General features: G+C 42.0%; 1 protein-coding gene across 1 annotated transcript; it reads right to left on the bottom strand.

The window, feature by feature from the left end:
- Positions 1–3561: 3561 nt before the first annotated feature.
- ISX (intestine specific homeobox) lies at positions 3562–27261 on the bottom strand. The gene is made up of 5 exons (XM_014889283.2): positions 26982–27261; positions 19232–19474; positions 8712–8863; positions 4752–4868; positions 3562–4071 (listed from the first exon to the last, which is right to left on the bottom strand). Exons 1-5 carry the CDS (start codon positions 27259–27261, stop codon positions 3835–3837), a joined length of 1029 nt encoding a protein of 342 aa, XP_014744769.1. The 3' UTR covers positions 3562–3834.
- Between the last annotated feature and the right edge of the window lie 202 nt (positions 27262–27463).

A 27463-nucleotide genomic window follows, 5' to 3' on the forward strand; every position in this document is an offset into this window, starting at 1 on the left:
ATTTTCATGGTAGTGAGGAGGTGTTTACCCTGCCAGGCACCCCTAAAAGGAGTGTGCATCTATTCCTGCTTGGGAAATCCTGGCAGTGTTGTATGGGACAGCTCTAAGTTCAGAGCAGCAAAAAGAGATTAGTGGAGGGAATAAAGCAAAAGTAGCAGGGGCATTAGTCCTGTTAATGTGTGTGGGAGACATAGAAAAGAGGCAGGGAAAAGCAAGGCTTCAGAGAGTGGAAGATTAGTGATAGACAAGACAGGTTATTGCTGAGACCCCTAAGTCTTCCTAGCTTCAGTAGTCACAAGCAGAGGAAAGGTCATCCTACAGCCAGGAATGTGCTTCCTGCAGAGAAAGATAGTGTTAAATTGGCTTTTCCTATTATTGAGGGACAGACAAAGTGTCTCTTTTCTGCTATCGGAAGCACTGGAAAGCATTAAAAGCTGACAAGGCCCAGGGTCTGCAAGTCTGTAAATAGCAGCATCTATATTTAATCAAAGATGATGAAGGATTCAGTGAATTTCAGTCCTGTCAGCTCAACATCAGCTGTGTGACAAAGACGAGTAATGGCAAAGAACATTATGAGGGTTCTGAAATGCAGAGAAACGGAGAACTACTACAGATTCCTGGCATGTGGCTGCTGGCTGGTACTCTTAATTCTTAAACAGGTTTCAGGTCATTCAGGTGGCCAACATGTACTGCTTGATATGATGGCTCCAGAAAGGGTCACAGCGCCAATGCAAGCTGTCCTATGAGGGGACATCCTCTCTTAAAATGCCCATGACAACATAATATATATCTAACAGCTGTTGGAGTAATGAATCATTTGATACTTTGCGACATAGATTTTTTTTTTGAGCTTATTGAAAACCAAACCTGTTTGAATTTCCTTTTAAAGCATTTAATCTAAACCCACCTTGTGGCTTTGACATCAGATTCATTTTTGATCAAACTCCAGAGTCCTTTTAGAAGCTCCAGCTCTGAAGACCTGGAATGAAAGGCCTTTTCCCTTCCCGCCCTCTCCATTCTGCTGGGCTTCAGGAGGTGAGGAGGTGAGTTTTTATTGTTAGATGCCTGAAAATAAAATCATTCTGTGCTGGTATCTTTGGATAGACACTGTAAATTATGGATTTCAGCAAAAGCAAGAACATGTCCTGGAAGGGTAAAGCTGTCCCAGGAAGAGAGCAGGTTTGAATAAGGACACAAGCAGGGAGGAAGTGTCACAGGAGACCTTCTCGGAAGAGCTAATCTCTCCTGGTTGGATAAAAGCCCACCTGAATTAATTCACTGACCACTTTATTTTGAATTAAGCCTTATTTACACCAAGTTTTCTGGGTTGTTCTTCCTGAGATGCACAGACATTGGCTCATTTGGTGGGTCCTGAGCTAGAAGTGATAGTGTTTTCTCATACCAAAGCCAAATCAAACTACACAGGGGCAAAACGTAAGCAGAGCAAGAAAACAGAAGTAGGGCCTTAGGCAAGACCCATTGTCCAGACTAAGCAGAGACGTGAGGGAACAGAGGAACATTTTACAATCACTCAGCAAAGTCAGGTCAGAGCACAGAGTGGGAAGATGACATAGAGTTTGGTCAAAAAGCATGAGGAACCAGATGTTTGGCTGCTTTAAATCAAAGCTTTTTTTGACCCAAGGTCTAGTGTGTACCTGCATAGAATTGCAGAGCAGACATCACCCTCTCTGCATGCTCTCTTTTTGACTCTGATTAAAACATGTGGTAAAAACAGGAGAAAAAAAAAAAGAAAAATGATAAACCCTCAAACCCCAAGCTCTCTTTTCTTGCTACCCCCACAAAACTACAGCAGCAAAGGAAAGCTTTCTAGAGGCTCCGGGTTCTCTTCCTCTCTTTTATCAAAAAGTCATGTGAAAATGGAAATCAAGGCCACAAGTCAGGGGGAGAAATTGTTCAGGTCACAAGGGGTTTTAGGGAAGATTAAAGGTTGAAGCTGTCAAATGGAAAATGCAAGTGGAATATCATGGAGAGCTCTGAGACTGCAGGAGTCTCCTCCAGGGAGCCTGTAAACCCTGTCATTTGAATCACTTGATATTAGGTGAAGTAGGTTAGGATGAAACTATGACTACATTTCTATACTCATGTTTTGTGTGGTCACGTTCTTTGGATGACTTCTGCCTCAAGCAACTCTTTGTCAGGTTTAAGATATGTTTGCCCAAAGCAATCCTAAGTCTGAAGAACTGCAGAGATGAGGATATCCCAAGGACTAATGTGTCCAACCTGGCATTATGTGGAAACATCAGAGTATTAAAAAAAGTACAAGTAGCATCCTAAGGTTCTTACCTCCATATCCTAACCAAGGAATATGGTCATGTGATCATCCCAGAATCCTCCTCTAGGCTAAAGAAATATTCATGCAGGAAAAGCTATCTCAGTGGAGGTGCTGGCCTGAATCCCATGGCTATTGTGCAAAGAGACATGTTCCCTTAGCTTTAGATGATTATGATGCCTATATTCCAGATAATCATTGTGTAAGGACAATTCACATTCCAGAAACTGCACTAATGAGTGAACTGCACCTAATTCAGAAACCTTAGTGTGATCACTTTCTCTTCTTTAAAGTAAACTCAAGGTCCTTAATTCGAGAGTGTCAGTGTGTGCATAGCTACAATGCAGTCATCTGAAGTTGCATGAGGTGAACATCACAACTAATTTATGTTGATTTTAATCAGGTGTTTAAGCTATTTGCTGGAGCTGAAGTTTAGCCCTGTACCTGACCTGAGTGTCCTTCACGTGACTGATAAGATGACAGGGATGAAGACGATAAAGAATTCAGATCCAAGCAGGTATGAGAAAAGGTCTTGTGGAAGACCTGTAAGAGTAAGGATATAGTATATATAGTGCAGATATTAGTGGAAGCAGGATTGGACCCTGGATAAGAGGGGAGAGAAAAGCACCATATGTTGGAAGGGGATGAGTTTTATGTAAATAACAGGAATAGAGACATTTCATAAAGGGGCAGGCTGATCTCATTATTTACTTATAATTAGGCTAAACTGTGGGGTCATATCATCCTATTAGACCCAGCAGATTAAACTCAGGCTGTCTCTTTTTGTCATTGTTTCTGAGGGAGTTTTGGAGCTTTCTTAATTTAGGTCAAAAAATGACAGGCTTCCTCATAAGCATTTTAATTAACTAGCTGAAGAATTCTCTTGCCCCCAGAGACTTGCAGTACCAAATCCAGAGCTCAGACTGTCACATTTCGTCTCAGATTGTGTTTGTGCCCCTTTATTCAAGTCAAAAACACAGACAGCAAATCAACATCCCCCCCCAACCCAAATGACTACTTGGAAAAAAAAAGTATCTTGAAACTTTGATTTTTGACCTAAACATGTTCTTTGCAGCAGCCCAGTACAGGAAGACCAGAATGTGAGGAAAGTGACCAAAGTCTGCAGAGAAAAGCACTTTTGGCTGGACTAGCCTTTGCACACTTTATCCCAGGCATCTTTCCTGCCCCATGCCACCAGTGCAATAGGGCCATCCAATGTCTTATGGCTGCATAAAATCCCAGTCCTTTTGCAGGGCTGCTTGGTGCACTGTCCCACTGGGGAGAGACTCCTGGTTGAAGGGTTGGGTTTCCATAGAGCGTGCTGCTCCTCAGGGAGATGAAGAGCTCCTTTCTGGTCCCTGGTGCCTCTTGCCCACATCCATTGGGCTGCAGCAACTCCTGGCAGCACTCTTCCAGCATGGTGACCTGGCACCACTGCCACTCATCATCCCAGAAGGTTTGTTCGAGGAGAGGATCTGCACACCTCCACGGAGGACGTGGGGAGAAAGGCATCCCCAAAGCCCCCTACTGCCCCGTATCCTCCTCTATGAGGAGCTGGCACAGATTCTGCTCCTTTCCAACTTGTGGGGTAGCAGTGAGCTGTAAGGGGGCAGGACATTGAAGAGCAAGTATGGTTTTGGGAAGGGCAGCAGCTCCATGTGGTAGGGAGTGAAGGACAGCGTGCTGGGCAGCCAGGCAGTTGTCAGCTGTCCTTGCAGTGGTGAGTAGTATCCCATGGCAGGAAAGGAAGCAGAGAGCTTTCTTGGCATCAAGCTAGGAGCCTTTCAAGAATAAAAGCATAGTCTCAGGTGAATCAATATGGACTTCACTTAGAGGAAATTTACAATCAACCCGATTTGTTTCCCTGGTGCTCAGTAATTAAGAAGAAAAGTTTAGAAAACCAGACTTCCTAAAACCCAGTGATGTGCTGTCACCCAGGACAAAAAGCAAAATAGCCTTTTTTCTAGACATGAAAAAACTCCTGTCAGGGAAAGAGCCTGTGTGGCAGCCTAAAGAATAACAGTCCTGGACTGCTAGAGCAGAGGTCAATAGCAAAAAGTGCTGGTCAGCCTAACCAAGGCTGGATGTTGTAAAAAGATACTGCCTCTAAAGGAACATGGTTTTATGGCTGGAAATGTCTTAGGTCCTCCTTTTCAGGAAATTTTCAATTATAAAGACATTCTGTATCAAAGTATGATTTACAGATTTGGAAGCAAAATGGGGAAGGACCACCCTACAAGAAACACCTCACAGAATATTTACGAAACAGGTTTAATTCTATGAAGAAATGTGTTATTTGGTCAGTGGATTGATGGTGAGATTTCCTGACATCATATTGCCAGTTTTGTCTTTTCCAGTGCTCCTTCTCTGGGATAGTCCCATGTGAATACTGGTGAAGTGATCACCTGGTGAAGGATAGCAGGCTCTACCTCAGTGGCTTTATGCAGTGTCCAATACTCACTGTGATATCTGACTTGGGCGCAGGAACAAAATCAACTTCTGTCAGATGCTGAAGGCCACCAAAGTTGCCGAACTTTTCGTGTTTCCTCCATTTTGCTCGCTGATTCTGGAACCAGATCTGGATAAAGGTAAGAAAGAAAAGGTACAGAAATTAACAGAATAGGAAGGGAGAACTTCTCACAGCCAACTACTTTCCCTAAACTCTGAGCATCAGAAAACAGTGACCTCCAGCTCAGGAGAACCAAGGGCTGAATCTAAAATAAACCACTGGGTTTGACAGAGGACTTTTCACACTTTGCATAGCATATGGGATCTCTGGACTACCATGATACCCTGCTTTCTATTGTGGCTCACAGAGGAAATAGGATCACCCTGTTCAAGGAAAGACAGTATTCCAGGTTTCCCAGGGCTCTCTGGGGAGAGCAGATCCTTCTGAGGTCAAAGCTGTGCAGTGGTCAATGCACATAGCATTCTGTTTTCCCTAGAAGGTGTGACACTTCATGACAAAGCTCTTCCACCCTGTTTCCAAGTGAACAGACTGAGAAAAGATGCGCCTTGATATTTTGCTGGGCTGTAGTAAAAGTGTGTCACCAGTGGACATGCAGTAACAGGGTTCTACCTATATTTAGCTGGCAGCATTTGGAAATTCACATAAGGGACCCAAGTGAAAGACCCAAGGGGATCACTCAGAAATATGAGTATGTTGTCTGCCGTCTCTTTTGCACTGGAAAGAGACAACTAATTTTCTCCGGGGAGTTCCTTTCATCTGTCAGCTGATTTGACCAGTTTGCCTTCTGGCAGAGGCATACATGTATTTATTGTGCAGCTGCAGTTGTGCATCTTGCTGCGCTGCTGTGAAAAGTTGAGGCCCCCTTCAATTATAGTTTCTAGCTTGCTAAGGGACTTGCTGTTTGAATGTAAGCAAGTGGTTCACATGAACACAAAGTATTATTTATTGAAGCCAGGTGCTATTGGTTGTAAATTCGTATGTATTTTAAGCCAAATAATGAGCAGCTCAGTTATTTTTGCATCTCTCACCCAAGAAGTAATGGGAATGTCAGGAGCCCTTTGCTATATTGCTGATAGTTAGCTGCTATATTGCTGATAGTTAGAAGTATCTGGGGTTACTGAGAGGACAGTTTTGTTTATCTGGGTTTGCATGTGTCTGGAAACTGCTTAGTCTGTATGAACTTCTCCATTCCCTTTCTACCATTCAGGAGTTATATGGTGAAACAGCACCATTTAACATTCACAAAGTGACAGAGGGCAAAGGGGGCACTCCAGCCAACATTCAGTCTCTGAAGTGCTCTGTCTAAAATCTGCACACTGGATAAAGTTCTCACTTCATAGACTTACTTTTTTTAAGTAAGGCAAAGATTTTAACATTTCTCAGACCAAACTGCTCTTTTTTGTCCAAGCAGTTCTCCAGCACCCTTATGTCTAAAATGATTTCTTAATACCCAGCACGAGTTCTTTTTATTGTGTTTTAAACCTATTCCTCATGCTCTGTCTACTGCAGATATCACACCTTTATCAACCAAATACACAAAATCATAGAACCATAGAGTGATCTCAGTTGGAATGGATCTTTTCAAGACGTTCTAGTTCCAAAGCTTCTGCTGTAGGCAGGGACATCTTTCACTAGACCAAGTTGCTCAAAGCCCCATTCAGCCTGACTTTGAACACTTCCAATGATGGGACACAGACAACTTATCTGGGCAATCTGTTCCAGTGTCTTGCCCATCTCACCATAAAGAATTCCTTCCTCATACACAAAGTAAATCTACCTTCTTTCAGTTTTAAACTGTCACTAATAATCTCACCATAAAAAGATGAGTTTGGCTGTGTCTATTTTAATGAACCAGTGCTGATAAGCATTAAATATGTTATCTATTATTTAACTCTCCATTAACAGAGTATGCAGTCCTTTTCACAGTTTTTCCAAAAATCAATGTTTGTCTGACAGGCCAGTCATTATCTGGTTGTCCTGTTTACCCTTTAAATACTGACACAACATTAGATCTCTTCAAGGTCCCTAGAATGGAATGTTTCTCATGCTCCAGAACTGATGACTCAAAATGCTTCTCAAGCAGCTTTTTAAGAACCACTGGAGGTAGGTTACTTAGATTTGTAGATTGAAAAGTATCTGTCTGTAGCAGCTGCTGTTCAACATTATCCTTATAGAAAGCATTGCCCTCTTACTTGACATATTTCCAAGGATAGAAGAGAAATTATGACTTTATTATCTTTGCCATTTATGCATTATCCTTGACAGTTCTACTGTTTCTATAAAGTAACAGATCAATATAATTGATCACTTTGGATTTTGTTTTTTTGTTCTTAATCGACTTATTGAGTTTTTGATCCTTAATTTTTCTGACCAAAGCTTTAGCCTGCACCCTCTTGCTTTGCTTATTTATTTTTTATCATTTCTTCATGTTTACTCATACAGGATTCTTAATTCTTCTGTGCAAAACATGCAGTTATACAATTTCATCTATCTACTTAAGCTGTTTCACAGCAATCATAACTTTTTTCCTTGATTGGAGGGCACAAGATTTTTCACAGTTATGAAGGGTTTCATTTGGTCCCTGAATGGTTGTTCACTTAATTTTTCAACAGTTTAGTTATATTTCTGAGGTGATTTGACTTACACAAAGCTTTTAGCTTTGTCAAAGCTATTATTTCAAAGTAGCAAGAGCATATGGAAATTCTCGGTGTACTATTTGATTCGTGTGACAAATGCAGTCAATCAAAACTATAACTTGAACCTAAGTTACTGCTGATTTTTAGTTCTGTGGCTGTTTTCCCTTTATCAGCCAGGATGAGGTCAAAGACAGAATTTCCTATGTCATGTGTAACACTGTCTGAATTGGGAATTTGCCATTTGCACTTACATGAGGGACTTTCTACTTCTTTCATTTACATCTCAGGTTGATGTTTCCCATAATAACTCATTTTTATTTTTCCCCATACAGATTAAATTCTTTATAAACAGAAACATCTCCAGTTCTTTCGTGCAATTCATTGTTCTGTGGAGAACACTGATGGGCAGCCCAGCTTGTGTTTTATGCCATTGGAAATGCATTGTTGGTGTACTGGTATTGCTAATGGGCATATTGTGGCAATGCAGGTCTAATTCTCCCTGTCACCTAATGATGAAGCAATATTATCATGGCTAGTCAATAGTCCCAGGCATGTCATAGTCAATAAACAGCTCTGTGTTGAACTTTGATTGTTAGAGACAGATATATGCAAAGAAGTACACCAATGACTATAACACTGGGGCAAGTGCATAAACGGCCTCATGCAAAAATCATCACTACAGTGCCAGGTAGACAACACCAAATGCTGATACAGAGTGTATATATATTTTAATGTGGCAGATTTCCTATGCAGTAAGAATTTGGGGTCAATTTTTAGCTCAGTCAGCAACATTATATTACAACTGGGGGAAACCGGATTAGTTTCTGTGCACTGAAATTATAGCCAGGGCATTTATAGCCTGTGATATCAAAATACAGAACACTAAGAAGAAGTTCCATTTTGGCAACTATTTTCACATTTTTTGACACCCTGTGGAAGATGGATGTGGATGACAGTTTGTACTGGATGAATATAAATGGTTGATAAATGATTAATAAATATTTTCATAAATGGCTGCTCTGTTGCTACAGAGTCCAACAGGTTGCTCATAACCATCTGTAACTCCTATTTGCTATGCATTTAATATGCTTAGAGCTCCTGTTAACCCTTTGATTAATTCCATTTGGTTAGTCACAGCTGGGTGTCAAATATGTCTTTCCCTATTTGTAAAAAGAGCAGTGATACTGGCCTTGTCTGTGGGGTAAGAGAGAGGTCACATCTCATTAGCGTTGCCACCCAGGCATAAAATATTACGAATGCACTCCAAATAATGAATGAATTGCAGTGAGCATAGCCTTTTGGAGGCACACTGTACCTGAACTCTGGCTTCTGGGAGGTTTATCTTTGCTGCCAGTTGATTGCGAATATGGACATCCGGGTAGTGAGTCACTTGGAAAATTTTCTCCAGTTCCTGCAGCTGCTCAGCTGTGAATGTTGTCCGGATTCTTCGTTTCCCTTTCCTCTCAGCTGTGAAAAACAAGGAAAGATGTGTTAGTTTTTACAGGAAAAGGACCACGAGAAGATTCAGAGATGCAGCAATTTCTGTAAATTACTCTGCAATTGGGATGGCATTTACAGCACCTTCTCAACATGTACTTATCATAGGTGACTGGCTCCTGGCATTCTCTAGCAGACAATGTTAATGAATTCCTTTATCATTAAAGCAATGAGTCAAAAGTGTCCATTTGCACTGCTAATTCCACGGATCCACCACATGCCAACAGCTACAAATGCCCATCTATTTTAACCACACTAGCTCTGCAATGAGTTTGTCACCAAAGTCCTTCAGTGTTGGACCAGCCATTGACCCCTGATTGACTGCTGTTCTCTTCCCATACCATTCCTACAGCAGCAGGGATACCCAGCAGTTTAACTTTGCAGTTGCAAAGAAAAAGGATTTTTCTGACTGTACCATTGTGGTGTGGGGACTTTGTAAAGCTAAACCTAAAGAACTTAACCTTAAGAATAAGGCCTTAAAGCACATTAAGAAGTTTAGGTGCTCTAAATTCCTAAGGAGACTCCTAGACTACTCCATTGCTTCACCTTTTGTAGTGTGATCACAAAAAGTACTTCCCTCAATGCTCCTACTGTGCTTTGAAAATGCCCTCCTACACCAGGATTTATTCAGATCATGAACACTGTATAACACTTGATGTAAATTAGAATGAGGTCTCGGTTGCTTCGAAATGATGCTAAAGGTCTTGCAAGGAAGAGGAAAAAGCAGCTGCGGAACGTGGAGTTCAGCCTCATCCCAAAGTTGGAATCTTCTCTGATGCACAAATAGAATATCTTCCAGCTGACACTGAGTGGCCAGCACAAAAAGCCACGCCCCAAGCACTGTCAATCACAGGGTTTTTTCTACTGAGCTTGAAAAACTGTATCTGATGCGTGCATTAAAATTCTAATACTATTTTAGTGACTGTGATGAGCTTGCTTCTCAGTGACCTGAAGTAATTGTCAATGAAACCATATTGTTATGAGAAAATTACTATTCTGAATGGCTGCTTTTGGTCTTCCATAGTTTGATGACAACTAACAATTCATGCTATGTAACTACAAGCATACTCTTTCTAATGGGAGCAATTAACCAGACAAGGTTTGCTTAGCCCCTCAAAGAGACTTGGTACCTTTTCCCCCTTGTGTTCAGCTATTAGCATCCTTTGGAGGGCTAAAATAGTGAAAAGGTAACTCAACATCAAAGTGGGCTCTGTGCCAACCAGTAAATATCATTTTTCCTTCTGTAATTGAAACCAAATTGAGACTCTGTTGACACAGAAAATAAGGATTAAAATATTCTGTTCAGCAACTTGGTAGGAAAGAGCATGGACATGATACCATTGTGAATATTTCATCTTTTCTAAACCTTTTGGGGACTTTGAAAGGAAACCAGCCATGCAAGAATAATTGAGGAGCATAATTTATCATAAACACTATCAATACTACCATGTCTCAGCCACAGCCTAACAAAGCTGATGTCCAACACAGTTAAATCTGTATCACTAGACTTTCTACCAGCCTATCAAAGTGTTACTCACTAAACTGCAGCACTGGCTTCAGTCTCAAGAGAAAAATGTTATTTCCACTGAATCTTGCTGGCACTAATGGGGCAGACAATTGAAATGAGAAATATTCATGTGCATTTATGCTGAAGGTATAAAGGACACCTTCTAAGAAGCCCTGATTGCATTTACTTGAACCTTCTCAGAAGATTAGTGTAAAGGGGGTTCATTGCTATATGCAAGAAAAGCAAAATATCAGTGCTGACAATAGAAATCTTAGGACACTACATCTCCTGCAGATAAGATAGGGTTCCCAGTTCATAATGCTATTTCTTGTTAGGATGATTTTCACCTCACATTTACTATATAGCTTACTATATTCTGGCTGGCTGGCATCTGAGAAATGTCCAGGACTAGTGAGTGAGGCTTCAGAGAGAACAGGCACATGAGCTTCTGGTGCCTCATACCAGCTTCTCAGGTATGAAAAATGGCCCAAATAACATGGTGATGAGCAAAAGAAACTCCCTATCGGCTCACTCTAAATCCTCCACATTTTTCCTTCCAGAAAGGTGAACTGTGTTACATACAAGATTCCTATGTAAGAGGAGTATGTAAGGGGAGGGTCTGCACAGTGCTCAGTGCTACTGAAACCAGGCTTTGCAAAGCTGAAGCTCATCAGATTGAACAAAATACAGTAACATGAGGTCAGTTATGGGCCAGTAGAAACTAAAGGACAAACTTTGATTTTAACTAGATATGAAATCAAATTGCCAACAAAACAGATTCCTGTGAACTAATCAAGGCTTTTGCCAGCAGGGAATATAGAAAAATGTATTTTTTTAATAAGTAATCAGTCATTCTATTTTTAATTTAAAAAAAATCTATTTAGAAATGCAAAAAATCTGGGACTCTATGCTGACATTTTCTCTTGCAAGATGAAACTTTTTCTGACTGTAGCTTTGATAGTTCCCTTTGCTTTGGGACCTTAGCTTAGAGATCCCATAGCAAACAACAGCATTCAGAATTACAGTCTAATAAAGAATGTGGGTGGAAGATGTAAGACTAGGAAGTGTTGGAAGTGTAACTTTGGCTTTTCAAACGTGGCTCTAGAGTCTCTGGGGAAATAAGACTGTCTGAGTTTCCTGAGCTATTTTTTATGTAAAAGCTGGGGATATTCAATTGTGCTTTTATGCTCTGTGAAAGTCATTTGCAGGTTAGCTGACTGCTGAAACCAAGCCTGAAAATATGATGCAGCTAAATATGTCAGCATTTTCAGATGCTTACAGATACACCTGTCTATACACTGCCTTACTGTTGACATTGGAAGGGCCAGATTGCCCACGCTGATAAAGCAGTATAGCTCCTTTAAATTCAGTATCAGGCTCATTTGTCCTTTGCAGATCTGCTTTATTACTAGGTCAGACTTGGAGTAAGTTGGCACATATGAACTTTGTAGAAATAGAGATTCTTCTTGAAGGTGCACAGTGGAAGGATGAGATCAATGACTTCAAGATGCAGCAAGGGAAATTCTGGTTATATAACAGGCAAAAAATGTTTTAATCATGAGGGTTGTCTGATGTGGGCCAGGAGAGGCTGTGAAGTCTCAGTCCTTGCAGATACTCTGAACTTGACTGGTCAAAAGCCACCTGATTTAAGCTGGCCCTGCTTAGATTTGGGGTTGGACAAGATAGTCTCCAGAGGCCTCTCACAACTTATTTTATTATGTAATCTCTGACTTCCAAATAACCACATGAAGTAAAGTGCCCCATCATTCCTTCCCTAAAAAGTAAGAGAGCTTGGGGCATTAAGACCTTAAACTAAACACAGCTCAAAGCATCTGATTTGCAATCGCTTATATACACAGTTTTAGCTTAGCAATTGCAGCTTATTTCCACTGTCCAGTATAACACCATTTCAAGAAATTTGAGGTATGAGCAAATCAACACTGATGACTACTGCTTGTAAAAGTTTGTTAACATTTGCAGTTTGTAAAGTAAAAGCTGCAGAGCTGCAATAATGCCAGACTTGGGGCAAATTTATTCTGGACTACATTCTGCAGTAGGCAAATAGCCTATGGTACACCTTGCACTGCTGTTTCTTAGCTGCATACCTGAACCACCCAGAAAAATGCTGCCTCAGGGGGACCTCTGCAACTGCACTCCCCATTTGCACTTACCCCAGTAGCAGCTAGGACTGTATCAAGCCTACTTGGGCCATACACTGGAGGGGCAAGGAATTAAAAACACAGAAGAAGGGCTGGAAACCAGTACTAGCACGTATTTGCCTTGAAGTATGTAATCCAGGGAGATGAAAACTGGTAGGATCAGTTTATCTCACTGCAATCTTTTTTGTCATTTCTGGACAGACACCCTCTCTCAATATGCGACAGCCAGATCCAAAGATTCTGCTTCTTCTTTGATAAGGAGAAAGCAGTTATGTAAGCAAGCAAGTAGCTTCAGCTGTATATCCTCAGAAATACATTTTTCTCTGTGTAACAAAGTTCACTGTATCATTTGTATCTCAGAAAGAAACTCGAGTGTGTTGAAATACAGCCTCATTATATCTGTTTAACTTCTGTTTCATCCTCTTTTGCTTTTTTCAGAGAAGTTCCTCTCTCTCTCTTCTTTGTAATTCAGATATGTAGGTCTCCCTGCTAGTTCCTTCTCATGAATTTTCTGAATGTTGTGGTGACATTCTGCTCATGGCAGACAGTCCAATAGCAAAAACCACCAGTTATTACATAGTGCCAATGGCATCAGGACAAAAATGCTTGTCTGTATACAAAGCTGTGTTCTAGTCCCTCTCCTAGCTAAAGAGGTGGCTCATGGCTATCAAAAGAGCATGTGCTGCAATATTTAGGCATGAGTATTGCAGTGTGGCTAATCTTTATTAAAGTGTTTTTCAGCCTAAGAAGGACTGGCATATCCAACTGGATGGGTACAATGTGCTCCAGACACAGCCTCCTGCTAGGGAAACAGCATTCAGCATCCAGCTGCTGTCTGTTCAGGCATTACCAAAGTTAATTCAGAGAAGCACAACTTAAAACTTTTAAAATCTTGACCTCCTCTCTTCAGTCCAACACTCCTTCACATAGAGTTGCTTCTACCCTGGCGCTGAGTATGGTGCCTAATCACCTGGCAGCAAGACTGAAATGCAGCGAGGTACAGACTTCAGGGGGTGTGAGCAGGACTGCTAAAAATACCAGGCTAGAAACCTGCTCAAGCAGACTGTACAGTGGTGGTCAGGGGAGTTTCTTAAGTCTGCTTGTCAGAGGAGTTGGCAAGGAGTACAGTATGTATGAAACCATTCATGCAGACAGTTTGTTGTGGAGGTTAGTGCTCACCATCAACCTGAGCCCCTGGTGAATTTAACCTTTTCCTGTCTGCCAGCAAAGTGATGACAGTGTTTAGAAATGCTGCTGAAATGATGGTGTGCACAAGTCTGGCACAGCCAGTGGTCATCAGAATATCTAAAGGATGAAGCAAAGCATCAGGCCTGTACCTAGGCCAAAGGACCTGCACCTTCATGAACTCCTTCAGGCCAGTGTGAATTCGGGGTAGATACATATGTAGGTTCCCCATGCAGCTAAATTTCAAGCTTGACACCTGACACATTCATTTCAGTCAATGTTTGCCATAGTCAAACCTCACCTTAAAACCAGAGGCCTAAACCAACAATGGTTCTCACCAAAGAGAGAACCAAAGTGAACAGGTTCCCCACCACTCTCCCCACACTCTCTGGTCCAAAACCCTTGTGAGAAACAAGCCATTTGCAACAAGGAGAAAGCTGAGCTTATTGCAGGTTGCACAGACAGCCTGCTTTCCTCTTTATTCCTGCTCTTTGTGGTTATTTGTATTTGCAAACATCTAGACACCAATCAGGACTGTTTATTTACAACACTGCCTCTGCTGTTTCCCCTTTAAGCGTGAAGGGCTTGCTAAAACAGTAGGTAAAAGACCTGCCCTCAATTTCAAAGAACAGTAATTAACAGTACCACATCCTGGGGTTTTATTGAAAAGTTCTAGGACAATTTCGGAGAAGCCAATAAATACTCATTAAGACCTTTGAAATAAACAAATAATGAAGTGCCATCAGCTTTACAAGTGGTCACATTATACAGATTTGACTAGAAGGAACAAATTAACCTCTGAGTCCTGTGTAACGTACCCCTTGGATCCAAAATTCCCAGGAAAGAAGGGGCTGCTTGAGAAAAGCATTGAATGTTAACATTCTAAATAAATAAAACTCCAAACTCAAAACTCATGAAGAAACAACACAAAAGGAATTTATGATAGTCCCCAGCTGCTGACAGCTTTGCTTTATTCAGTGCTTACTTGTACCAGTGAGACTTCTATGTGAACGGAGTTTGAAGGGTGAGAGTAAAGGATTCAGATTTTCATTTAATATCCAGGGTGTCATTATAAACAGTCAGTCTTCAAAAAGGGAGGAAAAAAACCAATGAGCCTTCAACAATGTCTCAAGTAAACCGACCAAAACAAGGTCAATGACCTGGGGCATTTCCAAGTGTATATAGAGGAACACTGCACTTCAGAGACACAAGGCTGCAGGGACTATTCACACAGATAAACAAAAGGCTGGTAAGACAGCTAATGAAAACCAAATTATATATATGGGCATTTTTTTCCCTCCCGCTTTTTCTTTTCATTTAAAATTGTTTCCTTTTGTTCTGTAGGACAATGGGATGCTTGTGCTCTTTCTCACAGTCCCATTGGTGTACTCTGGGCAGCTGATACTTACCTGGGATTGTGATTGCACAGTGCTTCATTGTCTCTTGGGTGTTTCAAAAATGCATTAAGGTAAATCAGCATACTGGGGAAAAGACTGTTCCATGAGAGATAAGCCATGCTGTTTCACAGGGGTACATGGATTGACCATATTGTCCACAAATGAACAGTACAAGTTGAGCTAATGATGTCCACAACTGGCATCAGTACAGAGGGGACACGACTTACACTGGAATTCCTCCAGAACTGAGATTATCTCTATACTTTCTGTTGTCTTCATGAAAATTGCCGTCAGAATTCATCAATATGCTTTGGGATCACAGATGCTATCCTAACAATAAAACAATTAGATTAATAAAAAAGATCCCTGAGCTCCCAGCCAGCAATGTGCAGACGATTTCTGCTATGGAAATATTTGGGTGATGTTGACTCATTAGGGCAACCTCCTCTGCAGCAAATAATGAAGACATGAGCTGCAGCAAATAACATGAACCTCTGAACCACCTGTGGTTCACAGCCTGAACCCCTCAGTTTCTGGTGGAATTGGAAGCCAACTCTATTTATTGAAGCATGATCTATGCTGTCCTTGAATTATTGCCCAGAGAAGAAATCCCACAAGATCAGACATCCACCGGTGTCTGAAGGTGATTCTGCTACCTGGCTTCTCCAAGGGACCGACTGCTCTTTTGCTTGAGCAGTAAATTGGAACCATTATCTGTGTGCAGTGCTGGGCACACTCACACACTGCCTTCAGATGTAGTTACAGTGCACACCTGCCCAAGGTATACAATCAGACCCAGCATGCGTAAAAGACATTGCAAAATAATTGCCCAGGAGGATCCAAACCAGACTGGGATTTTGTACTTGGCAATCTCCACCAGGAGCTGCCACGTGTCAGGCAGGCATGAGGTTTGCTATCCTCTCAGGCTCCAGTGTTCCACTCTTCTGAACTGGCAAGCCAGGTCCCAGGGAGGTCAGACAGAGCAGAGACAAGTAATTAAAAGGAAAGTAGGAGCTCAGGATTTGGGTGTTTACATAGGCAGGTTGCTGAGAGGCTGACCAACAACCACAAGAATTTGCCCTGCTTGCTCTGAAGTTTTAAATACCTTGGCAGTGATGGTGGTTGCACCTGGCAAAGGGGCTGCAATGACTCATCTTACAGAAGCTGGCCCAAACGAAGTCTGAACCTGCAGCTCCAAAGAAAGGCCTTCCTTAGAATGATCTCCTTCTAAAACAGATTTTATCAAAGCTGTTTCTCCTTCTAAAATGGGCTTTATCAATGCTGCTTTCCAAGAATCCAGATTTTCTGAAAAGGCTCTCCTGAGCTTCTCATGCAGAAGGCCGCAGGTGAAAGCACACAGCATTTAGAATGAAAGCACCCAAATTTAAATAAGGGTTTAGCAAAACTAAATGCCAGTGTCAGCATGTCTCTAGAATATGAGGACTCTTCTTTTTTTGCTTACAATGCAGCCTCTAAGTTCAAAGTACAAGAGGCATTGCTTCCTGCAAGTGGTTTGTGATAAGGGCATAAATCTATTTAGCTTATATGGCACTGCATTTCTAAACCGCTTAGTGGCAGAAGCCATTTTGTGGGAAAAGAAAGTTTTAGGGAATTGTTACAGGGTTTCCTGGAAATATGCTCCAAATCCATACTCAGGGTCACAGTCGGGGTGCTCTCTATCTCAGACCACATGCCCATGAAGGAGGTTGTTGTCAAAGCCTCCTCCTCACTTTTCTCCTCCTATACAAAATAGCACCAAAGCCCAGCCCTCCTGCCTCCAAGGTTATTGTATAGCACATTTGATTTCTTCTATTCCCTGACAACTAAACAGATATGTGTGTCTAGATAGAGCCCAGGGCCCTTCCTCACAAATCATGAAAGTGTTTTACATCTATAGATGTGTGCTGAGAGAGAGAGGTGAGGGAATGCCCAGGGCTTCTGATGTGTTTTCACATGAGAAAGGTCTCCTGCTGCTGAGGCTGGTGGTATTCCTCTGAGTGCTTACAGGCATCGTTGGTGTGGGTGTGAGGGAGGTCCTGGAGCTTATCCTCCATGGATACGCTATGGGCATTTGGGACTGCCAAGGTGCCTTGTTATAGGACCTGTAACTGTAGCTGCCATGCCAAAAGCATGTCTGAAGCACCCCACAGTTGACAGGTGCATAAACAGAAGTTAATTTGCTATCAGCTTGAGCTGTCACCAGGACTACAGACTGCTTCCAGGGATGATGCAGTCTACCCTTCCTGCAGGTGTTGTTGCTGACTTTGTCTGAGAAAGGTGATACCTGCCACAGCCAGAGGTAGGAGAAAAAGAGCCGCCAGCTCTTTCCCCATAATGTAAAGTGGAAGAAGGAGGCTGAAACCTGAGATACAGGAAAGTACTTTAAACCCAGGTCTCCAGCTCTCTGCTAGGAATGACACAGTGCATGAACGGGATCCAAAACATCATTGTTTGCACACCACAGGGAATATGTCAATCCAGTGCTTTAGGATTCTCCCTCCTTCTTCAGTCAGTTTCTATCAAAGGCTCGGCAACTGCAGGAACCAGTAGCCTAGAAAATGGCAGATCATTAAACCTCTGCTTGGCTTCAAAACCTCACTGTGACCAGAGGGATTTTGTTTAAAATGCCTTTAAAATACACATTTCCATTGAAGGAGGCTGCTCATGTTGGCTCAGTTTTGTGCAGATAATTACATGTTTCCTCCCCTGCTTTACTGATGAGGCTGGTACCCACCATGGTACTGGTCAATGAGGCTAAGTGCCAAGTCAGGATAGCCACCTCCCAGCTATGATGTGATCCTCTTAGCTGGAAACTCCCTCATATGTGAATATTCTACTTTTATACTCAGAGGCAACTCCGAGAGCCAGACACATACAGCCCTGGCTCTTCTATGAGGAGGCAACATGATTTAGCCCTTCTGTCATGAGCTGTGTACAGCTTACAGGGCAGAGGAAAGCTAAAATTTCCAGCTGACAAGGCTTCTCCCTGCATCAAGGCTGATGGCTGTCTCGTGCAGGAGGAGGAGGAGGTGACAGCAGCTTGTCACAAGACTCCTGTATCCCATGGCAGCAGTGGCAGAAACAGGGATTTTCTTTCAAATATATCTCACAGAAAGTGTTGTTTCTCCTGCCAGCTTGCAAAGTATGGAGCAAGAATGATGTGTGGATCTCAGGAAAGCCAGCTGAGTAACCCCATATCTGCCATCTTCAGTGGACTTAAATGAAATGCCTTATTTTCCCTGGAGTAAATAATAAACAAACTATGCAAAAAACACCCTTCTGCTGCTGCTGAAAACTTGTTTTCTGGAGTGTATGTATGAATGTCTGTATTTACCTTTCCCTCAAACTCAAAGAACTTAGAGGAATTTTTGTCACATGCTGCTAATTAATTGCCATCTGTCTGTTAGGAACTTATCTTGTTCAGGTACCACGTATCCTGCTTAGTCTAAAGTCTGTGCAACATATTGGAAAAGGATACTTGTATTGCTCAGTGCTTTGGCTAAGAGATAGACGGCTGTTTACCAGTGCTCATAACTAATTAAATTAGCAGATTCACCAACATGGCCAGAATTGAAAATTGTGCCTGACACATCCTGCCAGATCTACTGCATGTCGCCAGCTTGCCTGTGTGCATGCTGATGACCTCTTCACCACCTGTACAGTGGGTCCAAGGTGTACAGAACACATTGAGCTGACTCAGCTTATTCACCAGCCTCTCTCTCTCCACATTGTGCAATGCACATTTGCCAGGAAATGGGCGTTGCACAACCCAGTGAGGCTCAGAATGTGGTAACTCCTCACATCCCATGGAGGAGGGCAATAAACACCCAAAGCAGTCCCTACCACTAACATTGGTAGAGTTGGTAGGACTGAGCTGGAACTTCAGCTCAAATAGTGGCTCTTCAGCATTTGATGGCAAGAATGAAGAACCATCTCTGTGACTCATCCAGGAGCTATCACCATCTACTGTGATTCAGTCAATGGAAACATTCATGATGTCTGTTGTTTGGTACTGCCATGGACATAATTGTAAGATAACAGCTGTGTTTTGGGGCTTTGAAGGGGAAAGTCTGGATATAGAGGCACTCACCATGAAGTGAATGGTCCACTGGGAAACCACATAGCTGATCTTCCCCTTCCTCATGTTTTCTTTTGCCTTCCAGATGCTCACGTCCCATGTCCTCACCCAGGAGGGACCCTGGGTTGGCAGTAGGTCTTCTGCAATGAGTTGCTTGCACTCTCCTCGCTTTGGCCATGGGTGTAGCACATGTGGTGGGAAGAAGCATTTTGGCTGAAGGTAAGTCACAGTCAGACTGACTCCGGCTGCTGGAATCTGTGAAGGACACAGCACAAGAAAGCTTTGAATAAAGCAGCCACCATTCAGCACACCTTCCAGTTTGTGTGAAAAAAGTGGTCTGAATACTGTACCATTCAAACCTGATCACATTTAAAATGGCCCTAATAAATGGTCCTTCTGTGCTGTATTTCAATGCCAAGATTACCCCATGCTGCAGACACAGGATCTCGGCAAATTTGAGCCCCAAATCTTACCTGTTCTCTGCTTCCTTCCACCTGAAAACTTTCAGTGGTCCCTATGATAGATTTTTTAAAAAGGACTGTAAAAATAAGGAGACATAACTAAAAGATCGAGAAATCTCAGCTTCCCTGTCAGTATCCAAATTAGTGGCTGCCTTTTTTGAAGAACTTGGAAGCAAAGTGGATATTGAGCTGCCCTGAAAATCTGTCAACAAGATTGCCATGGAATTTGCTGGATGCCAAATGCTTTAAAAAGTCTGGTCCTTTCTTAAACGTCCCTGTAGGTGCATCTACTCTATAGTAAAATTGTCCAATGAATAGGCTAAAAGTCAGTGTCTTCCCCAGTTCAGGTCCCTCTGTCCTTTCTTCTCCATCTGGGCTGCTTGCTGCTCTGACTTAGGCATTGGACAATTCTAAAGGCATCCTTTGCCCGGGCTGTCAACATTTCCCCTCTGCCTTTGTGACAGGTGACACTGGTGATATCTAGGAAGGTACTAACAGCCAACTCATCTTTTTGAAATCATCTGCACACTCTTGTTGACAGGACAAACAGGCAAAGTGTGCGTTGGCCTATTTTCATGAAGTGCAGCTGTGACATTAGCTTAGATTAGAGCACGGACATTATAAACAATCTCTAAGGAAACTCAGCAGCAACAGTGATGACATGTGCTAGGACACCTGACCCCAAGTGCTGAGGAAATTGGCCCCAGAAGCCACAATCTTTCTTCAGCCATGGTGTTGCCTTATTATAAATACCATTACCTCAGTGTGCAGCAGGGGCACAACAAAGATCTTCCAGATTTCTTCTCTGCCCTCATGAATGTCATATGAGTTCTTACTCCTCCTTATAAATGTAAGCAGACCTTGCAAAGCCGTGCACTGAAATATAACACGCTGGGAAGCCTCGAGGTTTACAGCAATGGGCTATCTGTGGCTGTTAGCATCCCAAGAGAGTTACACCAAACACCCCACTCTCCACCTCCCTTTTCTATACTACAGCCTTGCCATAAAGCCTGATGCTGAATGTTTGGTGTGCTGCCTTTGATAGCTGCAATCAGGGCTCAGTTAACTCTTCAGGGACAAGACATCTGTGTGCTGTTTAATGGCAAACCTCTAGTTCTCCTCCCTGCCTGGATTTCTTTGCTTGGAAAGACAGAGTGAAAGGCAAGACAAACACAATGTATCCATTGGGTAATTTAGGTTTCATAGTTTGCATGGCCTGGGAGCAAATATGACAGTACAGGTTTGTCTGCTATTATTGCAAAAGAACATTAAAATCCTAATGTAATAATGGACTGCACTCCTGAGCAATCTCCCACATCTAGGCTCTCCAGGGTTTGCTGCACCTGTGAGTCCCCTCTCCCTTCTCATATCTAAATGGCAGCAGGTGTGAACCACTACAGGCTGTACTGGAATAGACTCCACTTTTTAATATACATTTTAAGTATACATATATTATATATATATGTATATGTTGTCATGTCTGGCATTGGCAAAACATCTAACTTTTTAGACTTGTTAAGAGATTTATTTTCTCAAACAAACAAGTTCTATCTGAAAGCAGTTTTGGAGCAATGATAATTATAACATCTGGAGACAAAGTACCCAATTCTGATTCTGCCCTCACTAAGAGCCTACACAATAGTAATTTTATAGAGGGTTGATACTTACATGAAGAAAACAAAGTTGTAAGAGGTTCAAAAATTAGCCAAAGCTTAATTTCAAGAAAGAATAATTGTTCAAATGTTATCTATTTAAAATATCATCAATCTTTGAGTAACCTTATAAACACAATTACATGTGTACAGTCATGCGGATCTTAAAAACCTGGGCCACCTCTGCGTTTGAGGCACATTGTGCAAAATGGGACTCATGTTATTCCTTTTCTATCAACTAACTTTGAGTTTTCTGGTGAGAAAACAGGTGAGGTTTCGAATAATATCTGTAGGATGAAGGAGAAGGATAAGCCTGGGAATAGTCACTAGCACAAGGCAAGGGTTAAGTAACAGATGATCAGAGGATATGAGTACTGGTATAGGTTCTTAGCCCAGGACTTCTATCTCAGTCTCCCATCCTTAAATTAAGAACTAGTTGGACTCCTTTGCTAGATGTGATACTGTGAAAATTACTATGTTACAGAAGTGATGATGCTTATATCCTACAGTAATGAAAAATCTAAGGGTACCTAAGCAAGGTGCTCTTATGGGGAGTGATTAAAGCTTTCTAAGAATGACATAAGCATTTCCTAAATTATAGAAGACTTTTCAGATATCTTTATTCTTTATATACAACTTTCCTCCCCAAAAGTTTTCCCTGAGATGTTCATATACCCCAGTGATGAGCACAAGTCATGTGTAAGCGCAGACAGAGCACAGATACAGACCGAAGTAGAAAGAACAGGGAGGAAATGGAAGACAGTCCTAGGCAGATGGGAAAATGCCAGTGGCTCTGTGAACTGGTGAAAAGGAGTGGGAGGATCTGTTGTTTGAGATCAAAGAAGTATGAGCCTCAAAGATAGGCTAAATTAATCACAGAGTTTTTCTGGAGGATAAGCTTGAAGGTAGATGATACTGAGTTCAGAGCTGTGAGTTAGGAGACCAATCCTGTTTGTATTGCAACCTTCTCTGGTGTTTGTTGTTCTCATCAAGAAAAGAGACTGCCCGAAGTGGTTGCTCTTTTGGCCAGCTTGAGGTTTTTTTTTGGTACACATTCATGTGACTCCAGAAGGGAGCTCTGAAAAATAGCTATGAACTGGCATGGGGCAAAACTTCCTCCAGGGAATGTAGTTTTCTTTAGTTTGTTTGGGGTTTTTATTTGTTTGTTTTTTTGTTTGCTTTTTTTTGTTTGTTTTGGTTTTTGGGTTTTTTTTCTTCCCCAGGGAAGGCAATGACATTTCAGCCTAGCACAACATGAGATACTAGTTACTGTCATGCACAGAAATTACTTTGACTTGTGGCTCAAAACGGTCTTTTTGTCTTGACTTTCAGTTGCATAGGAAAGGATGGACAATTTCAGGCAAGATAGGAGGGTTTCAGTTTGAAAGCAGGAGGTTATTTCAGATGACCTAAGTTCCATTTAAGCCTTGTTGTGTAATCACTGGAGAGAGACAGACCTGTGAAGGCAAAAGGTTTATGATTTTAGGGTCTTACTAAGGCTCTGAACAGGGAAGAGTCTATCACTGAGAAACAAAAGCATCTTTGTAGTGTGTTGTTTTTCTATTTCTTCTACATATTATTCTTTCTTTCTTTCTTTCTTTCCTATTTTTTTGCTTTCCAGGTTTATTGGTTTTCCTTGTAATAGGTGGGGTGAATTGGTCTTATTGGCCAGATGGTATCTGTTCAGTTAGATTCCTTCAGTTTGTTTCCTCTTAAGTGATAAAGCTGGGTGGAGTGTTGCTAAAGGTGAACAATCATCATATTGACATTTGTGTGTTAAGTGGTGGTTGTATTCCTATTAATTGGCTAATCCTTCACATGATGGAGCATAACAGCCAGAATGACGAAGTTACCCTATCTGTTACTGTTTTCACTATTAATTTCCCAGGTGTAACACTCTCATCCCCAAGCTTTCCCTGACTTGATAAAGCATCTCCTGTTGGTGAAACCTCACTGGCAGAAACCAGGGGAGTAATGAACAATCACTTCAGATGTAATTTCAAGTACATTAAAGTCAGATTCCCAGACTTTCAGAAGAATTTTTTTTTCTGAAATAGGCCTGATATTCTTCTGTGTTTTAAATTAAAGTGTTGGCACAGGGGAGATCAGCACTCACTGGGTGTTTGTATTCCTTGCAAAGGCCATGGTTACCATTTATAGGCTTTGTGACAAAAGGTTGAGAGGACAAGCACAGACTGCATAGTAAAATATCTTCTTGTCCATTATTTGTTTTTTAATTTGGTAAGAGTCTTTCAATTATTTCAACAGGCTTCAACAACTGCAGCTCCAGGTCCCCTAGCTGCTGTGTTTGTGCAGTGAACTCTCTTATGACTAACACTGCAACTGGGAAGCCAAACACTTCAGAGAACACTGCACACCTTAATCCAAGTCCCACGGGAATTACACTCACAAAAACATATGAACTTAAGAGTCAGGCCCAGAGATCTTCCCATACATGATCAAGTCCCAGCCTTTTGTGAGAGGCTTGCACTGTACATCACAACATCCTTTTTGTCAGAGACTCAGAATAATTTGTTAGAAGTAACTTCAAGAAATCATCTGGCCCAGCACCCATGAGTTTTCTTGGGAATCTTGCTTTGCACCTCTCATTTAGAATCATAGGTTGAAAAAGACCTTTAAAATCATTGTGTCCAAACACCAGACCACCAAGTCCAACCATTTCTGACATTCTGCATTTTCTGCTCCCCTGGTTCTGCCCATCTCCTCAGCTCATAATGGTTAGATTTCGACTCCAGGACAAGTGTGATCTTGGTACTGAGATTGTCTACATCAAATGGTAATTTCTAGTGTTTACCTTATAGTAGCCTGTGTGGTACCATATGGATCTTCCTGCCTCTCATATGAATCATGGCTTTGCTCACATAAATACCATATGGGATTGTGGGGAATGTTCTTAAAATCCATAGTAAGATATAACTAAGCCCTGACCTGTAATACTTCCTTCTTTGCTGCTGCTGAACTGTTAGGAAAAAGCAGCTGGATTTGTATCCCGTCCTGGAATTTCCAGCAAGTTCCCGAGCTCATTTCAGTTCCCTGACCTTGGCCAGCACTGAGCCATACTAGATGTGGCTGATTATTTACACAATTTTTTTAATGACAGTGTCATATGGCATGAAGCTGAATGACTTAGATGGAAGACAGTAATTACCCCAAGATGTACAGAACAGAGTATTGCACTATCTGAATAAATCACAGTTCTTCTCCAAAAGCAAAGGGTAATAAAATTAGGCACCACATTCTTAGGTAAGAAACAAATAGTGAAAAAGTTTTGTTTTCTTCTTTTTTTTTTTTTTTTAATTCCTGGATCAATTGCATAAACAATGTACAACAACATTTTGGAAGATTTCTACAGCTTTCCTGTCTTCCCACGTCCAGCAACAATTACGTGAATCTTCACGTGTATATTCTATTTTCATTAGTTAATATTCTACATTCCCGTAAGCTTATGACTCTAGCCTTGCTTTCTAGCGGGGTAGGGAAGAGTCACTATATTCTCTTGCTACAGCTACAGTCTCTCTCTGGTGTGAAGGTGGTGAAGCAAAGCCAAAGGCAAGGCCTGCCTGCATTGCTTTCAAGATGAAAAACTGACTGTATGCTTAGGTGGAGCAAATTGGGGTGAGGTTGCACTGGCAGTGCAGTAGTGCAGTCCCAGGAACCCACCATGTCCTGCATGCAGATTTGTCAGACCCTTGTGTTTGCACTAGCCAAGACACATTTAGCTAAGAAACCCAGTGAAACTGGGCTTCGACATATTGATTGTGAAAAAGGCTTCATATAAAAAGGTCCTGTCTCTGCTCCCAAAGAACACTCTCATGCTGTTGAAATGCTGTTCTGTGGTCCATGTTGTGACCTGACCAAGCTCTGACTGAATTTTCAGTGGTGTTATTTGTCTCACTTTGGATCCAGTGGCACAAAGTGACTGCCAGTGACCCTCAGTAAAGGGCAAGTTCTTGCTTCTTTCAAGACTGGTTGTCCAGTTCCAGTTGGCAAAAGCAGCTTAAGGAAACCTCCAAATGCTCCAGTCCTCCAATAGTACCCAGTGGCAAAACAGGCAAGCAATGCTTGTCAAAGCCTTCAGCAACCTCATTTTATCCTTGAAACAGCTTTTTCTTTGAGCAGGAAGCTGCACCTCCAGATGACCTGGAGAGATCCCCCCAAACCCCAGTTATCCTATGGTTCTGGGATAAACCAGCAGAACGCTATTTCTCTTCCCCATACGCAAGTTTCCATGGAAAGCTACAGTTACTGGCACAAAGGCAGCAGTGGTATATTCAGCCCCAATGCTGTAAGATGAATGGTGGGCTGACTGCCATGTGGTAAGGAGACCAGTTGTCCTGTGTCACAGATGAACAAAAAAAAAGTCCAAATCTTGTGCAAAGCATGACTGAGAGTCAGTGTTAGGGTGCTTGAGTCCAACCTCAGTAACTAATGTTACACTAGTGAGTGTTTCCCTCTCCATTAGGTCTTGTTTGCTTTCCAGTCCAGGTCCGTATCCAGTTTGGACATAAAAAGAGATGAAACTATGCAAATAGGCAATGGTTTCTTGGACTAACAGGCTTTTGGGAAAAAGACTCTCTCCCTTACTAATGGGTGGTTCATCCAGTGTCCTGGGAAATGGGGTCCTGATCCACGAAAGGGTCTCTCTTTATTACAAAAAATGAAGTGCAGCATTAAGCTTTGTTGAAAGCAGTTGAACGAGAAGTGAGTGAAAATTTCGTGTCAAAACTACAGGTGATTTTTTGTTTAAGTGGATCTGGTTGTATACATAAAATATCTCTTTTTCATGGAAAATGCAGATTGAAAAAGATGAAAAAATACTAAATCCAGAACATGTGGGATGTTGTTCTTTGTTTAACAAAAGGAGACAATTTCTGTGGGGGTAAAAGTTCAGTTATGGCCAGAGTAACTAAACTGTGGAAACTGAAGTTGAAAAGTCTAATGCACTAGCTGGTTTGCTAAGATCAAAGTCATGCAAGTTTTCTACTAGCTGTTTTTATTTAGTTCATGAAAGAACTTAGTGTCCGTGATGATAAGAAGAAATGATTAAACATATATGCTTTCTCTTTTCTTATTCTAGCAATTGGGTTCTAACACTCCTATAGTTACCATCAGAAAAGAGTGCTGGTACAAGATTTGGCTGTAATTCCAGACAACAGTCAACTCTTTATATAAGCGAAACTCCAAAAATTTTGCTAAGTTGCAGCAGTCTTAGGCTTGCTTCCTGAGTCTGAATACCTGTCCTTCTTACGGCAAGCATTTATTTTTTTCCACCCTACCAGATAACTTTTAAAAGGAAAAATGCTGTATTTTTTACAATAAGCACTCCTCACTGAAGAGAGCCACCTGAAATAATTTTTCAGGTTGCATACTCACCTCTCCAATGACATTGTACAAAATGTACATGTAATGTACAATGTACAAAACCCCAGAGTCCAATCTACTGGGAGGTTGAAAGCAAATTATTTAAAAAATACTATTTATATATATATATAACGAACGGTACCTGATAAGGGAAATCCCAAATTCCTACAAAAGTTGAAGAATAACAAGTCTACATAATTAAACCTGAGAGCCTTGGGGATCAAAAAGCAAGGAGCATTTTCGTTAAGTGTTATAACTGGTACTTACTGAAGGCCACCGGTGACCCTGCTTTTAGGGACGGAGGTCTCTCAGCGTAACTACTTCTGTTCCTGGTTTCACTGTTCAGGGCAGCGCTGGCAGAAGGCTTCTTTAAGATTTCCTCAATGGAAAAGGACAGGCTGGGCTTCTTCTGTCCAGCACACACCCGGGGGTCCGTCATACTCGTGCCAAAGTGGCCGTGGAACACGGAGTGCTGTCGTGCCGCCCTGGGTCCCGGAGCAGCCCGAGGCACACGCGGCTGGGATGGTGCGTGTCGCTCCCCACCCATGCCCGGGTGACCCGCGGCAGCGCTGGGAGGAGAAACAAAGGCGACCCACAACTCTGCACACACGCCTGCTCCTCGCTGCTGCTCACCCCGGCACCCACACCTGCACTCCCTGAGTCTGGGGAAGCCAGTGTTAGAAGTGGGGGTTAAAAGTCTTAGCGACCCCACCCAGTGCTGAGTATTCCCCCTGCCTCTCGTGTTTACG

Source organism: Sturnus vulgaris, chromosome 5 (genome assembly GCF_052056855.1).
Source record: "Sturnus vulgaris isolate bStuVul1 chromosome 5, bStuVul1.hap1, whole genome shotgun sequence".
In the NCBI taxonomy this organism is placed as follows: domain Eukaryota; kingdom Metazoa; phylum Chordata; class Aves; order Passeriformes; family Sturnidae; genus Sturnus; species Sturnus vulgaris.